Source organism: Phoca vitulina, unplaced genomic scaffold, assembly GCF_004348235.1.
Source record: "Phoca vitulina isolate PV1807 unplaced genomic scaffold, GSC_HSeal_1.0 scaffold93, whole genome shotgun sequence".
NCBI lineage: Eukaryota > Metazoa > Chordata > Mammalia > Carnivora > Phocidae > Phoca > Phoca vitulina.
This window is the reverse complement of record NW_022589796.1, coordinates 1700496-1718273: the sequence shown is the minus strand read 5'-3', so window position 1 is coordinate 1718273 and position 17778 is coordinate 1700496. Positions and strand designations below refer to the sequence as shown.

General features: G+C 36.3%; 1 protein-coding gene across 1 annotated transcript in view; it reads right to left on the bottom strand.

Moving 5' to 3' along the window:
- GPR158 (G protein-coupled receptor 158) overlaps positions 1 to 17778 on the bottom strand; it is a 446114-nt gene that overhangs the window by 173221 nt on the left and 255115 nt on the right. The window contains exon 4 of the mRNA XM_032396681.1: positions 17215 to 17411. Coding sequence (XP_032252572.1) covers positions 17215 to 17411 — 197 coding nt within the window. The remainder of the gene's footprint in view (positions 1 to 17214; positions 17412 to 17778) is intronic.

The window sequence follows — 17778 nt, the reverse complement described above, 5'->3', positions numbered from 1 at the left end:
AAATAACAGATGTTGGAGAGGTTGTGGAGAAACGGGAACCCTCTTACAGTGTGGTGGGAATGCAAGTTGGTACAGCCACTTTGGAAAACAGTGTGGAGGTTCCTCAAAAAGTTAAAAATAGAGCTACCCTATGACCCAGCAATTGCACTCCTGGGTATTTACCCCAAAGACACAGATGTAGTGAAAAGAAGGGCCATATTATGCACCCCAATGTTCATAGCAGCAATGTCCATAATAGCCAAACTGGAAAGAGCCAAGATGCCCTTCAACAGACGAATGGATAAAGAAGATGGTGTCCATATATACAACAGAATATTATTCAGCCATCAGAAAGATGAATACCCAACTTCCGCAGCAACATGGATGGGACTGAGAAGATTATGCTAAGTGAAGTAAGTCAAGCAGAAAAATTCAATTATCATATGGTTTCACTTATTTGTGGAACATAAGGAATAGCACGGAGGACATTAGGAGAAGGAAGGGAAAAATGAAGGGGGGGAAATCGGAGGGGAGACGAACATGAGAGACTATGGACTCCGAGAAATAAATTGAGGTTTTTTTTTTTTTTATTTATTTACTTGAGAGAGAGAATGAGAGAGAGAGAGAGACCACATGAGAGGGGGGAGGGTCAGAGGGAGATGCAGACTCCCTGGTGAGCAGGGAGCCTGATGCGGGACTCGATCCAGGGACTCCAGGATCATGACCTGAGCCGAAGGCAGTTGCTTAACCAACTGAGCCACCCAGGTGCCCAAATTGAGGGTTTTAGAGGGGAGGGGGGTGGGGGGATGGGTTAGCATGGTGATGGGTATTAAGGAGGGCACGTATTGCATGGAGCACTGGGGGTTATACGCAAACAATGCATCATGGAACACTACATCAAAAACTAATGATGTACTGTATGGTGACTAACATAATAGGATTAAATTTTAAAAAAAGAATATTAAAAAAAGAAAGCCTTGAGACCCAACCTATACTTAATAGGAGATCTTAAAAGAGAAGCCTAGAATAACTAGAGAAGAACTAATATAAGAACTAACACACAGGAGACTTCTCAGTATCAAAGAAAGTTCTGTCTGAAGTTTGAGAGTATAGATCATATTTTTTTGCAACCTCAATGAAACAAGAACCATATTGTGATGGTAAAAGTAAATAAAGAAGTTAGCAAGTATTCAGATGACAAATATTGCTCCATAAAGGACAAAAACTGGGCCATCCTGGAAACTGTCCACAATGCTCATTTCTGAAACATAAATGAAGCAATAATAATAGAGCCTTGAAAGAAAATGAAAGTGACCCCCCATTTCTGCCCTAGCCAAGGTGCTGTCATGTGAAAGCCACAGTTGGTGGGGATGCGAGGTCAGGTATGACATAGGTATAAAATTACCCTTTTCAAAGCAAATTACTTGAAGATACATATATTTCATAATGAAAACAGATTGGCCAAAATTCAGAACTCAAAGGCAAGAAATCAGAGCTGTTTTAAAGAATTATTTCCCCTTTGAAACTCATGATGGCTCTTATTGAAAACTAATGGAAACTAACCATAAATTACATGTTAATAAAATGGGAAGGAGGAGATCAAGGAAAAATAAAAGTGCCAAATTTCTCATATATACTCAATAGTGGGGAGTGAAATATTATTGTTGTGATATTGTGTGATATTTTCTTAGCTCAATAGAATTAAAATATCTAATAAGATTTAAGAATGGGTCCTAAGTATTGACTGTCATCCTTAGGGAAACAAATTAAGGGAAATACCATATATCATAAATGTATAGAAATAAATAACATCATCTTATGTTGAGTATAGTAATTGGCTAATACTTGAAAGAGGTTTAAGAAAAAAATTGGGGGGGCACCTGGGTGGTGCAGTCATTAAGCTTCTGACTCTTGGTTTTGGCTCAGGTCATGATCTCACGGTCATGATCTCAGAGTCATGAGATAGAGCCCTGAGTCGGGCGCTCCCTGCTCAACTTGGGAGTCTGCTTAAAACTCTCTCTCTCTTTCCCTCTGCACCCCCCTCTCTAAAATAAATAAGTAAATCTTTAAAAAGAAAAACATTTTGTAAATCAGTATGCAACTTCTACAGTACTTTTATAGCTGCATTGAAGGTACCACATCCTGGCTTCTAACCATTCTACCCCTTTTCATGTATTATGTTGCACCTCTCTTCCATAAATGGCAAAGAAAATGAAGAGCATGAAAGAGGAATATCAACTACTAATTATAAAAGGAAAATTATAGACATGGTTGATTGGCATTATGGAAGACAATATGTGAAAATACCCATTTAATTGAAGGACAATATAAATCACAAAACCAATTTGTGAAAAGTGATATATCACAATACTTAGGGATAAATTTTAGTCAAGTAGACAAAAGACTTGTATGCTGAAAACTACAAAACAATGCTGAAAAAATGAAAAACAGACATAAATAAGTAGAAAGGTATCCTGTGTTAATGGATCAGAAGACTTAATATTGTTAAGATGGCAATGACAGCCAAGGGATCTACAGATTCAATGCAGTCCCTATTCAAATTCTGATGGTTTTCTGGGAAAAACAGAAATTCATATGAAATTTCAAGGGGCTCCAAATAGCCAAAACAATCTTGAAAAGAAGAAAAAGTTGGAGGCCTCACACTTCGTAATTTTAAAAGTTACTACAAAGCCACAGTAATCAAAACAGTGTTGTACTGGCATAAAGGCATAGATCAATGGGACAGAATAGAGAGCCCAGAAGTAGACCCTCATGTATGTAGGCAAATGATCTTTGATAAAGGTGCTAAGACCATGCAATGGGGAAATGACAGTCTCTTCAAGAGATGGTGCTGGGATAAACTAGATATTCACATGCAAAAGACTGAAGTTGGATCCTTACTTTATAGTATACCCAAAAATTAACTCAAAATGGATTGAAGATCTAAATGTAAGGCCTAAAAGTATAAAACTCCAGAAGAAAACATAGAAGAAAAGCTTCATGACTTTGGCTTTTGAATAATTTCTCAGATATGAGACCAAAAGCACAGGCAACAAAAGAAAGTGCAGGTAAATTGAGTTTTATCAAAATTAAAAATTTTGGGGTATCAAAGAATACTTTCAAGAGAGTGAAAAGATAACACACAGAATGGGATAAAAAATTTGAAAATCATACATCTGATAAATTATTAATATTCAGAACATATAAAGAACTCTTATAATATAACAATGAAAAACCAAACAACCTGATTCAAAAATGAGTAAAAGACTTGAATAAATATTTCTGCAAAGAAGATATACAAATAGTCAATAAGCCCATGAAAAGATGCTCAACTGTAACTAATCTTGCAAATCAAAACTACAGTAAGATACCACTTTCATTCATTAGATGGCCATTATTAAAAACAAACAAACAGAAAATAACAAATGATGGTAAAGATGTAAAGGAACTGGAATCCTCATGAATTATTGGTAAAAATATCAAATGGTCCAGCCTCTGTGGAAAAGAGTTTGGTGAGTCATCTAAAAGGTAAACACAGTATGATCATATGATTCAGTAATTCCATTCCTAGGTTATATCCAAAGAACTGAAATCAGAGGTTCAAACAGATACTTGTACACCAATGTTCATGGTAGTATTATTTATAACAGCCAAAGGTGAAAAAAATCCAAATGTCCATCAATCAATAAACTTATAAAACAAAATGTGATAAATACATACAATGGAATATTATTTGCAATTCAAAGGAATAAAGCTCTGATAAATGCTACAAAATGGATGAGCCTTTAAAACATTATGCTAAGTGATGTAAGCCAGCTAGGAAAGGACAAATAGTGTATGATTTAATTTATATGAGACACTTTCCAAAGACAAATTTGTAGAGACCAAAAGTAGAAGAGAGGTTACTAGGAGGCAGAGTTCAGTTTGGAATGATGAAAAAGTTCTGGAACTGATAGTGATGATGGCTGCCCAATGGTGTGAATGTACTTAATGTCACTGAATTGTAAGCTTAAAAATGGTAAATTATATGTTATGTATATTCAGCACAATGAAAAAGTGATATATTTTCCTTTATTTCACCAAAATAGGCATTAGTACATCATAATTAGTCTAGTAGAATTTTATGAACAGATCAGTCACAGTCTATATTAAAAACATCTAATTTTCCAAACCAAAAATGTACAGCTATAAAATCCCTTGTCAATTAATTTCTAATTGAAAAACTAGAACTACTACAGGAATGTAAGGGAAAACACTAACCACAGTATGCTCACTTTTAAAAAAATGACTATCATTTTTTTCCCCCAAACTACTCAGCTCAAATAAAACATGCTAAAATTTACTAAGAATAAATCAAGCAAATGATTATTTTCAGAAGTGGAATATGCTGATGTTCCTTCCAGTGTATCTTTTCTCTTTCAAATTTTTCATTTGGAAATAAATTGCACTAACACTTGACATTATTAAGCTGTAACAAACCATACTCTCTCTTTAGAATAGCTAATAGAAAAATATGTTACTTGTCATATTATTTGTTTAAAAATGTAGAAATAATTTCAAAATATTTAATATTCAGCATATTTAAAATATTGTTTTAAAATTGCTATTTTAGAAGATCTCACTGGGGTCACAATCATTCAGTTTGTTGACAGATTTAATCTTTAACCAAGGGCACAAGGACAAATGTATATAATTAGTTTTCTTAATGTTTGTGCAGAGTAAAATTTAATTTGCTCTTTGTGGTACCCTACTACAAACCTCACCTAAAAATATAATGGAATCTAGTTTGTGTTGCTTAAAATAATAAAATGTTCAATTAACCTTTGACCAATGTTTGTTGGTACTTAACTGCAGAGCTGATATTTTTGGCATGGGTAAACCTCATTTAACTAAATGTACTTATAATTAGGCTTTCCTGGAGAAATAGTGCAACTAAAAGACAAATTTCTGTATCACCCTTATGTCTCTCAGTATTTCACTTTTGAACAGAGAACTTTTTCTCTATTACCATTACAGCATATTTGCATGCTGTCTACATGTACAGGATCAGCTGTTGGGTTTGACATTGCCATCACTTTTCCTATTTTTGATCTGTGAATGTGGTTATTTCTGTGAATTCACAGAAAAAGTCTAATAAATAAAAGAGGCCTAAGTTTTCAAGTGATCCATTTCCAACAGGCGCTAAATGAAATAGAGTCTATATACTAAAAGCATTTAAGATGCTACATACCATGAATTCTGGTGTAATGGATAAAAGAATCTGGCTCACATGCTGGAGAAAGGAAAGTGGGCATAAGTCTCAGATTCTAAATTCTTTTTCGGTGCATGCCTGACTAGATGCCTCAGCCATCCTTAGTGCATTTCAGTTCTGTCACCAGCTTGACTCACTGTTATATTACAGCACATAGCTTCACACTCAGTAGAAATATGGAGAAGCTGCCATCCAATCTTGATGGATTAGAACCTCAAATTTGGTGTCACTCAGTGAATACCTTTTGAAAACTCAGGAAAGAACAACAATATTTAAGAAAGTTTATGTGATGAATTTGCAGTCTTCCCATTTTTCTAGATCCAGGATGGTAACCAGATTTCATGCCTAGAACCTGGGGGAGTCCTGCTTAATGAGAGGGGTTTTGATGCTGATTCTGGATCAAATGGGAAAAAGGACTATATGTGTCTATCACTGTCTTGTAGTGGCAGCATGTGTAATGCACACTGGCCAACTCTAACCTAGATATTCTAAAAGTATCCTTGCATTAACATTAAATAGCAAAGAACAGTGTATCAGGATCACATCTGTGATGCCTCTACAGAACTGATTTGCCTACGCTGTATTTAAGCATTAAAACTTTAGCACACTTTCAAGAAAATTAACAGAAATAAAACTATGAAAATTATTCTCTTTCCTGTAAAGATGTTTATCATTCAGTACATTTAACAATATTCTCTGTAAGAATCCACTGGAAAGGGGCGCCTGGGTGGCTCAGATGGTTAAGCGTCTGCCTTCGGCTCAGGTCATGATCCCAGGGTCCTGGGATCGAGCCCCACATTGGGCTCCTGACTCAGTGGGGAGTCTGCTTCTTCCTCTCCCTCTGCCTCTCCCACTGCTCATGCTCTCTCTCTCTCTCTGTATCTCTGTGTCTCAAATGAATAAATAAAATCTTAAAAAAAAAAAAATCCACCGGAAAAATTTCTCTCAACACTTAATAATAAGATGGGGCACCTTGGGTGGCTCAGTTGGTTAAGTGTCTGCCTTCAGCTCATGTCACGATCCTGGGGTCCTGTGATGGAGCCTCTGTGTTGGGCTCCCTGCTCAGCAGGCAGTCTGCTTCTCCCTCTTCTTGAGCCCTGCCCCCTACTGCTCATGCTCTCTCTAAAATAAAGTCTTAAAAAAAAAAAAAAAAGACTTACTGAAGGCGTATTCAAGTTTCACTTAGGTGACTGGTCAGTTTTTATCTTATGAACACTGACTCACTTTTTTCTCCTCTTTGCAGTGCTACTAGAAAACCCCAGAAAGTTCTTTTTGGCACCGAACTAAAACAGTATACCTGCTCTCATGGAGTGCATTCCATATCTTAACCTCACCCTTGATTTCAACTAATTTTTCCTACTCTTTTTTCCCTGAGCCTTAATCTATTAACTTAATACTTTTAATCTTCTAGAACTGTTTACTCTGTGTGCCGGAGTAAGACAAAACATAAATATATAAATATCCCAACCTAGATGGGTAACTTTGGGCAACTGACACTCTCTCAGAGACTGAGTTTTCTTTTCTATGAAAAGAGGGGTTACTTCCTTCTCTAGTTCTCATAGTGTGTCATCTTCTTTTAAGATTTTATTTATTTGTCAGAGAAAGAGAGAGAGCGAGAGAGCAAGCACAAGCAGGGGAAGCAGCAGGCAGTGGGAGAAGCAAGCAGGAAGCTGAGTGCAGAGCCCAATGCGGGGGCTCAATCCCAGGACCCTGGGATCATGAGCTGAGCTGAAGGCAGACCCCTAACCAACTGAGCCACCCAGGCATCCATGCCATCTTTCTAAGTAAAAACCAAGAAATTAGTAACAAATTTATTTACATTATCAACTTTTAAACTGTTACCATTGTAATAACACAAGAAGCATGTGTTCCATGACTTCATAATTGATAATCTCCCAGGATTTCTTTAACTTGCCCATTTTGAAGGTAGAGGATAGAACTCTCCTAGAAAGGTCAGTGATACAGATAAATATAAATAGTGAGTACCTATAGTTTAGTTGTACACTAAATCACTCATAAAAAGAACAAAAAGCTACATATAAATAAATGCATAGTAAATGCTTTTTAAAGATGATCATCACTACAGAAATATTTGTATAACTCCATATGTGTATGTGAATGAGCACTTGTGGAGTTTGGGTATTCAAAATATTGTTTTTGAGGGGGAGGCAAGATGGCGGAAGAGTAGGGGACCTCATTTCATCTGGTCCCTTGAATTTAGCTAGATATCTATCAAGTCGTTCTCAATACCTGTGAATTCAACCTGAGATGTAAGAGAAGAATTGCTGGAATTCCACAAATAGAAAAATGACCACATTTTGCAAGGTAAGAGGTGTGGAGAACTGAATCTGAGGGGATATATCAGAAGATAAATGGTGGGTGGGAGGGAGTCTCCATAAGCTGGTGGAAAGTGATATAGGCCTGGAGCAAAATCATAACTTTTAGAAGTCTGCTCCAGTGAGAGATGTCCCTGCTGAAAGGTGCTCAGGTGGTGAAGCGGGGCAGAATTCCAGGTGGGACAGCATGGTCTCAGGATCCCCCAGGCCACAGAAAGAATGGGGGTGCCTGAGCCAGCAGACTTTTCAAGCATTGGAGCAGGGAAACCAGCTATGGTCAGGGAGCCCGGGAGTGGGCTCTCAGCTCTGTTTGCCATAAACTAAGAACTGCAGCAGGAATGGGCTACCACTCTCTGTGCGGGGTCCCTGCTAGCAGCAGGCCCAGGGTGACCCTCCTCACTCCCCAGGGAGGATTGGCATGGGTGTGCACACAGGAGTCTGCAGAGTTTGGCGCACACAAAAGTGAAGACCACTTATCCCTGGAGGGTTTATGGAAGAGAGGGGGCCACAATCTTTCAGGTCCAGGGCTGGAGACTGGGGCCCTGCCATTTTTATTTTCATCCTCTAAAGCACCGGGGAAAGCCTTCAGGGAACAAAAGCCACATAGAGCAACCTGAAGCAGCTTACACTGAGCCCCGCCCCCCTAGCAAGGGGGTGGTGCAACTCCGCCCCGGCAAAGACACCTGGGAATCAGCACAGCAGGCCCCTCCCCCAGAAGATCAGCTGGAACATGAGGCAAATATCAAGTTTACAGAGCACACAGAACTGTAAAACTCCAGTGGTAGGGGAAAATAGTATATAGAATTTGAGGTTTTTTTCTCATGATTCTTTTATCTTTCAGTTGAAAATTTTTCTTTTTTTTTCCTTTTCAACTAGTTTCTTATTTTATCAACTCTGTGTTTTTAAGTCTTTTTTAACTTTCACTTTTACATTTATATTTTATAGATATATTCTTCATTTCGGGCTTCCTTTCACTGTATTCATTTTTATTTTTGCATATATATAAGTTTTTCTTTCTTTACAATTGTGGGATCAAGTGTCTTCTAACAAACAGACCAAAATACACCCAGGACCAAGTGTATCACTCTGTTCTGTCTACCTGTTTGATTATATTCTCTCATTTTTCCTTTTTTTTTTCTTTTTTTGGTTTCTGTTCTCTTTTGATTTGTCTAGTGTATATTTTGCTGGGGTCATGGTTGATATTTTAATTTTTTATTTCTTATTTCTTTTTTGTTCTCTCATTTATCTATTCTTCTCTGGACAAAATGACTAGAAGGAGGAATTCACCACAAAAGAAAGAACCAGAGGTAATATTCTGCCATAGATTTAATCAATATGGATTTAAGTAAAATGTTGGACCTGGAATTCAGAATAATGATTATAAAGTTACTAGCTGGGTTTGAAAAAAGCATAAAAGACACTAGAGAATTCCTTACTGCAGAAATAAAAGAACTAAAATCTACTCAGGCCAAAATTAAAAATGTTTTAATGGACATATAGTCTAAAATGGATGCTCTAACAGCTAGGGCAAATGAGGCAGAAGAGAGAGTCAGTGACATAGAAGACAAAATGTTGGAAAGTAAGGAAGCTGAGGAAAAGAGAGAAAAACAACTAAGGGTTCATGAGAGGAGGCTTTGAGAAATCAGCAATATCATAAAGTGAAACAATATTAGATTGAATGGGGTCCCAGAGGAAGAGGAAATAGAGAGCCAAGGACAGAAGGCATATTTGAGCAAATCATAGCTGAGAACTTCCTAATCAGTGGAAGGAAAGAGGCATTCAAGTCCTGAGACACAGAGAACTGTGGCACAGAGAACGCCCCTCAAAATCAATAAAAATCAATAAAAATTAAAATAGATCAACAGACTGACATATAATACTAAAGCTTATAAATTTCAGAGATAAAGAGAAAATCCTGAAAGCGGCTCAAGAAAAGAAGTCCTTAACCTACAAGTGTAGAAACATTAGAAACACAGAAAACCTGAACAGAACCATAATTGGCAAGGAAACTGAAGCAGTAATAAAAAATCTCCCCAAAAACAAGTCCAGGGCCAATGACTTCCCAGGGGAATTCTACCAAACATTTAAAGAAGAACAATACCTATTCTTCTGAAGCTTTTTTAAAAAATAGAAATGGAGGGAAAACTTCCAAAATTATTCTATGAGGCCAGCATTAACTTGATCTCAAAACCAAAGACCCCACCAAAAAGGAGAATTACAGAACAATATCCCTAATGAACATGGATGCCAAAATTCTCATCAAGATACCAGCTGACAGGATCCAACAGTACATTAAGAGGATTATTCACCATGACCAGGTGGGATTTATTCCTGGGCTGCAAGGGTGGTTCAATATCAGCAAATCAATCAACGTGATACATCACTTAACAAAAGGAAGGAGAAGAACCATATGATCCTCTAAATGATGCAGAAAAAGCATTTGACAAAATACAGCATCCTTTCTTGATTAAAACTCACCACAGTGTAGGGATAGAGGGAACATACCTCAATATCATAAAAGCCATATACAAAAAAGCCCACAGAGACTATCATTCTCAATGGGGAAAAACTGAGAGCTTTTCCCTAAGATCAGGAACACAACAGGGATGTCCATGTCCACTCTCACCACTGTTGCTCAACACAGTACTAGAAGTCCTAGTCTCAGCAATCAGACAACAAAAAGAAATAAAAGGAATTCAGATTGGCAAAGAAGAAATCAAACTCTCACTCTTCACAGATTACATAATACTCTATGTGGAAAACCCAAAAGACTCCACCCCAAAATTGCTAGAACTCATACAGCAATTCAGCAACATGGGAAGTTATAAAATCTATGCACAGAAATCAGTTGCATTTCTGTATGCTAACAATGAAACAGAAGAGACAGAAATTAAGTAATCGATCTCATTTATAATTGCACCAAAAGCTGTAAGATACCTAGGAATAAACCTAACCAAAGAGGTAAAGAATCTGTACTGAGAAAACTATAGAACACTCATGAAAGAAATTGAGGAAGACACAAAGAGATGGAAAAACATTCCATGCTCATGGATTGGAAGAATAAATAGGAATGTTGAAAAAGAAAACCAAAGCTGGGGGCATCACAATGCCGACTTCAAGTTATACTACAAAGCTGTAATCATCAAGACAGTATGGTACTGGCACAAAAACAGACACATAGATCAATGGAACAGAATAGAGAGCCCAGAAATGGACCCTCAACCCTATGGTCAATTGATCTTTGACAAAGCAGGAAAGAAGATCCAATGGAAAAAAATAGTCTCTTCAACAACTGGTGTTAGGAAAATTGGACAGCCACATGCAGAAGAATGAAACTGGACCATTTCCTTGTACTATACACAAAAACAAATTCAAAATGGATGAAAGACTTAAATATGAGACAGGAATCCCTCAAAATCCTAGAGGAGAACACAGGGAGCAACCTCTTCAACTTCAGCCGCAGCAACTTCTTGCTAGACACGTCTCCAAAGGCAAGGGAAACAAAAGCAAAAATGAACTACTGGGACTTCATCAAGATAAAAAGCTTCTGCATAGCAAAGGAAACAGTCAACAAAACTAAAAAGCAACCTACAGAATGGGAGAAGATATTTGCAAATGACAGATCTAGTATCCAAGATCTACAGAGAACTTATCAAACTCAACACCCAAAAAACAAATAATTCAGTCAAAAAATGGGCAGAAGACATGAACAGACATTTTTTCAAAGAAAACATACAAATGGCCAACAGGCGTTATGAAAAAATGCTCAACATCACTTGGCATCAGGGAAATATAAATCAAAAACACAATGAGATACCACTTCACACCAGATAGAATGGCTAGAATTAACAAATCAGGAAACAACATTTGTTGGCAAGGATGTGGAGAAAGGGGAAACCTCTTACACTGTTGGTGGGAATGCAAGCTGGTACAGCCACTCTGATAAACAGTTATGGAGGTTCCTCAAGAAATTAAAAATAGAGCTACCTTAGGACCCAGCAATTAACACTACTAGGTATTTACCCCAAAGATATAAATGTAGTGATATGAAGAGGCATATGCACCCCAATGTTTATAGCAGCAATGTCCAAAATAGCCAAACTGTGGAAAGAGCCAAGATGTCCATCGACAGATGAATGGATAAAGAAGATGTGGTATATATATACATACAATGGAATATTACTCAGCCATCAGAAAGGATGAATACTTACCATTTACATCAACATGGATGGAACTGAAGGGTATTATGCTGAGTAAAATAAGTCAGTCAGAGAAAGACAATTATCATACGGTTTCACTTATATGTGGAATATAAGAAACAGCGAAGAGGATCAAAAAGGAAGGGAGGGAAAACTGAATGGGAAGAAATCAGAGAGGGAGATGAGAGACTCTTTACTATGGGAAACAAACTGAGGGTTGTTGGAGGGGAAGTGGGGTGGGGTATTTGGGTGATGGGCATTAAGGACGGGATGTGATGTGATGAGCACTGGGTGTTATATGCGACTGATGAATTACTGATCTCTACATTTGAAACTAATAATGTACTATATGTTGGCTAATTGAACTTAAATTAAAAAATAAATTTATTAAATAAAAAAAGAATAATTACTCTCATTTATTCTTCAAATTGTATTGGGTATCACAATGCTGAACAATAGCAGATCCTCAATAAGTAACTGAATTTAAAAAAGAAAAAGAAAAGATCTTTTTTTCACTTAATTGAAATCAATTAAGTGAAACTATCCTGCTTACAGTTTAACATTCCTTTCATTCTTTCATGATGAAGATATAGCCAAAATAAAAGAATCTGTACCACAGGTGTTTTGTTCATTTCAGCTATCTGGACAATCTATTAGGATTAGTATAGGATGACTGTTTGCAATTATAAGACAATTTAAATGAATTTATTGCCTAGAATCCCACTGGCTATATTTTTTCAAAACCTTATCTTTTAAGCATTTTAAATATCATACTTGGGACGCCTGGGTGGCTCTGATGGTAGAGAATCTGCCTTCGGCTCAGGTCATGATCTCCGGGTCCTGGGATGGAGCCCCACATCGGGCTCCCCGGCTGGCTCAGTGGGGCGGGAGGGGGTCTGCTTCTCCCTCTCCTTCTGCATCTCCCCCACTGTGTGCTCTCTCTATCTCTCTCTCTCTCAATGAAAAAATAAAAAAATATTAAAAAAATAAATGTCATACTTAACCCCTAACATGGGAAGCAAACAGATTATTAATTTCACAAAGTGGTCTAAAGTAATTTAATAACAAAAGACAAATGTCTAGTAAGGTACTTTATATGAATAATCTCATTAAATCTTCAAAAGGATCCTGTGAGGTAAGTAATAAACTCCTTTAAAAACTTTGTAATAGCTTTATTGAGATATAATTAATATACCTTAAATCCTTGTAAAGTGTACAAGCCAGTGGTTTTTAGTATACTGACAGACTTGTGAAACATATTACCATAACATAATTTTAGAAAATTTTCATCCTCCCCAAAAGAAACCCTGAACCTATTAGCAGTCACACCCCATTCTTCCCTCCTTGTATCTCTTGACAACCACTGATCTACTTGGTTCTACTGATTTGCCTATTCTGGACATTTCATATAAATGTAAACTTCATACAAATGATCTTTCATGACCATTTTATTTCATGTAGCATGTTTTCAAGATTCATCCACGTTGTAGCATGTATCACTACTTGTTCCTTTTATTGACAAAAAGATATTCCATTTAATGGATATACCACATTTTATTTATCCATTCATCAACTGATGAACAGTTGGGTTGTTTCCATTTCTTGGCTATTATAAATATGCTGCTATGAACATCTGTGTGAACATTTTTGTGTAGGCAAATGTTTTCTTTTTATTAGTTTCAGGTGTACAATAAAATGATTCAACAATTCTATACATTTCTCAGTGCACATGAAGGTAAGTATACTTGTAATCCACTTTATCTATTCTACCTATGCACCTCCCCTCTGGCAATCACGAGTCTGTTTTCTGTATTTAAGAGTCAGTTTTTTTGTCTCTTTTTCTCTTTCTTTTTTCATTTGTTTTGTTTCTTAAATTCAACATAGGAGTGAAATATACTTGCCTTTCTCTGACTTATTTTACTTAGCATTATACCTTCTAGATCCATCCTCATTGTTGCAAATGGCAAGATCTCACCCTTTTTTATGGGTAATATTCTGTTACACACACACACACACACACCACATTTTTATCCATTCATCTATGGATGGACACTTGGATTGTTTCCATATCTTGGCTGTTGTAAATAATATTGCAATAAACATGGGATGCATATATTTCTCAAATTAACATTTTCATTTTTGGGGGTTAAATACCCAGTAGTGAAATTACTAGGTCATCTGATAATTCTATTTTTAACTTTTTGAGGAACCTCCATTCTGTTTTCTACAGTGGCTGCACCAGTTTGCATTCCCACCAAGAGTGCATGAGGGTTTTTTTTCTCCACATCCTTGCCACCACTTGTTATTTCCTATGTTTTTTATTTTAGCCATTGAAGACATATGTTTTCCATTTTCCTGGGTATGTACCTAGAAGTGGAGTTACTGGGTAATATCATAAGTCTATGTTTAATTTTTTGAGGGACTACTAAACTATTTTCCAAAGTGGCTGTACCACTTTACATTCCCAATAGCAATGAATGAGAGTTTCAATTTCTCCACATCCTCAACAACACTTGTTATTGTCTTCTCATTTTTAGCTATGCTAGTGTGTGCTGGGGGCTTGATTTGAATTTTCCTAATAACTAATGTTATTAAGCATTTTTTCATATGCATATTGGCCATTTATATATCTTCTTTGTAGAAATGTCTATTCAGATCCCTTGCCCATTTTTCAATTGGGTTATCTTTTTATTCTTTATATGTTCTGGGTTCTAGTATAATTTACAAATATCTCCTGCTATTCTATGGGTTGTCTTTTTTACCTTTTTGATGGTGTCCTTTGATGCAAAAAGTTTTCAATTTTTCTTTTAAAGATTTTATTTATTTATTTGACACAGAGAGAGAGAGAGACAGCTAGAGAGGGAACACAAGCAGGGGGAGTGGGAGAGGGAGAAGCAGGTTCCTGGCTCAGCAGGAAGCCTGATGTGGGGCTCGATCCCAGGACCCTGGGATCATGACCTGAGCTGAAGGCAGAGGCCTAACGACTGAGGCACCCCCAAAAGTCTTCAATTTTGATGAAGTCCAATTTATTTATTTTTTTCTTTTGTCATTTATCCTTTTCATGCTGTATCTAAGAAACATTGCCTAACCCAAGATCATGACGATTTATGCCTATGTTTTCTGCTTAAAAATGTTTCTTAGTTTTGGGCCTTATATTTAGGTGTATAACCCATTTTAAATTAATTTTTGTATATGGTGTGTTAAACCCCATTTTATAGAGGAAAAACCTAGGCAAAGTGAAGCTAAGAAATTTTTCCAAAGTGTAATAGCATTCAAGGGGCTAAGACAGGATTCGAGTCTAAACAATCTGACTCTGAAGTCTGCACACTTACCCACAATATTATGCTACTTCTATATTGCAACTAAGGTTTTTCTCTTTTGTCAAAATATATGTAAACTGATAGATTAAGGTTTTTGTTCTTTTAATTATTGGTGGGTAGGCAATACAATGGAAAACTTATAAGAAAGACATCAGTATTACTTCAAAAGGGATCATCAGTTTTCTGCTTTATGCAAAGAAATGCTGCAAAGACACATAAAAACTTTAAAAAGCAAAGCCAATGTCCACATGTGATAAACATGCAATTTCAACACTGGAAATGGTTTACTGCTTTTACAGTTAATCATTCTTTTTGGTAACTGAAATCAGAAGAGAAAAGTTCACCAAGTTTTCTTTCTTCAATATACTAGATTCATGTTCACTGTTATTTCCTAAAAATAATCCCCCCTATGTTATGTCACATTCTGTGAAAACTGATTCTTCAAAAGGTGACCATCTTAAAACTAGATAATGTCTAATTTGTCTATTCCAACCAGTTTGTATCTATAAAAATTTCACCAAATGATATGGAAAGATGCCAATTCTCATGATAGCCCTATAAAGTAGCATTTCATATGAAGGTCCAGAGAAATTTGAAAAGTTAATAATTCTGGAAATGTTAAATAACATCAACATAGATTAAGACTTTGGTATAGCAAGAACTGTCTCAGTTTTCTTAATATCCAATGTAATATTCTACCCATCATATATCATTAACTACATTTAGCACAGCAATCATTAATGATTATAATCAAGTAAAATTCATAAAGAACTATCTGTTATCCCCTGTATGAATGAATGACATCATATAGAGAGATTTCAGAGCAGTTTATTGAATAGACCTTTCAACTCTACCTGCTCTACCAGTGACAGGTTTTTTTTAAAAAAAAACATTAAATTTTATCTAGGTAACTGTGGTTAGATATTTCTCAACTCCACTTGCCTCCTACTTTATTATATATACAATTTAACACACATTTTGTTTCAAAAGAAAGACAAGTATTGGTTAAATGAAGAGCAATTTGCCTGTCTGCACTTTCTTGATGACTTAAAGCTTGATTTTAATTTGTGTTGTATGCTTCTGTTAATGAAACTGTCTATTTAAAATTAACTATTTAAGTCTATGACATTAACATAATGGATACTTTCTCCCAGAATCTCAATAGAGGGGGTTTTTTTAATGTTAACTTGAGGCCTTGTAATAGATGCCATTCACAGAGTTGTTTTATTTTTTAAATTTCTAATGGGAACACTTTATGCTTCCAATGAGCTCTGTGATCTAAACCAATCTGTACAACTTTGCTAACACGAAGGGCTCATTTGAATTCAGAAAAGGTGGAAAATTTAGCTTTGTGTTTTTTTCCCAATGGCACAAATAAGTTTCTGAAAGCAACAGAACCACAAATTCTGACAACAACACTGGCTACATATAATTAATTGGGTGACCAACTGAGGACAACTCCCCAGAAAGCTTTGCCCTGAACATTTTACCATTTCATCCACCCCTGACTGAGAAGCATACAAATGTTTATACTACTCTTTGATTTCTCAGAACAGGACTGAAGGACAGGCTCTCTCAAAAGCCATATAAGCTCTTTGTAGGATCACTATTATCCTGGGACACTAATGCAAGACTAAATATAAGTTCATGAATAAATTCATTCTTCAAAGTATCATTACACTTTGAGCACATTTGCTCAAAATAGTCAAGTCCATTTGCTAACTTCAAATATGGCTAAGAGAAATAAAAATGAAATATAATAAATATCAAAAAGCTTTCTATATATGAAAAAATTAACAATACTTTGGGTACTGGCAGAATAAGTTCTTCTAGAAACCAAAGAGATATAAAAGAGAGTCCTTTAAGGCAATAAAGTACTCAAGCTTCATGCTAAATAGGGGGAAACATTCTGTAGAAGAAAATGTTATAACAAGATTCCATATTTTTAATCCCTATTTCTCCTGGGAAGCTAAAGAATATAATGTTCATATTCTAGTCTGATTATATTATAGGAAGACTTCTGCTAAATAGAGAGGCAAGTAGGACTTGGAAAAACTCTATTTGCTTGAAAAAAGAAGAGGTCACTTCATAATAAAAAGGAAGTTCATAACCAGGGTACCTGGGTTTACCTTTGCTTTGCGAAAGTGGTAGACCACCAGCATGCTAACGAAGTCGAGCAGCATACACAGGGCTTGGAAGGAGATGATAGCAAGTCGCAAATACTTATCCTCCTGGACAAAGCAGGGGCTGTCATCAGCACAGTAAGGGCAGCCCTCCCTGCAGGGTAGGCAGACATGGGCTTCTTCTGACACATCTTTTGCACTTCCTGAAAGTTCCAAATAAAACCACAGTGTCATTGCACCTCTGAGATAGGTGAGATTGAGTACACAAAACACATCCTCACCTCTTCATTCCTTATCCTTTTTACTAAAGACCTTTTATCAACCTGCTTGCTAAGGGAGAGTTACTTTGCTTTTAGACCTAAACAAAATTCTTTTTATCCTTTTGATTAAAAAAAAAAGTCATTCAGAGTAATTGAAAAAAATTAGCAAAAATGGAAATAAAACTCCTTAAAGGCAAAGAACAGTTTTCCAATTCTGTCATATCATTACCTACCAATCACCAAATGATACTCTCTATGGCACGAATTATATTCCATAAATATTTGTTAAAGAATTAGGGCGGCTGGGTGG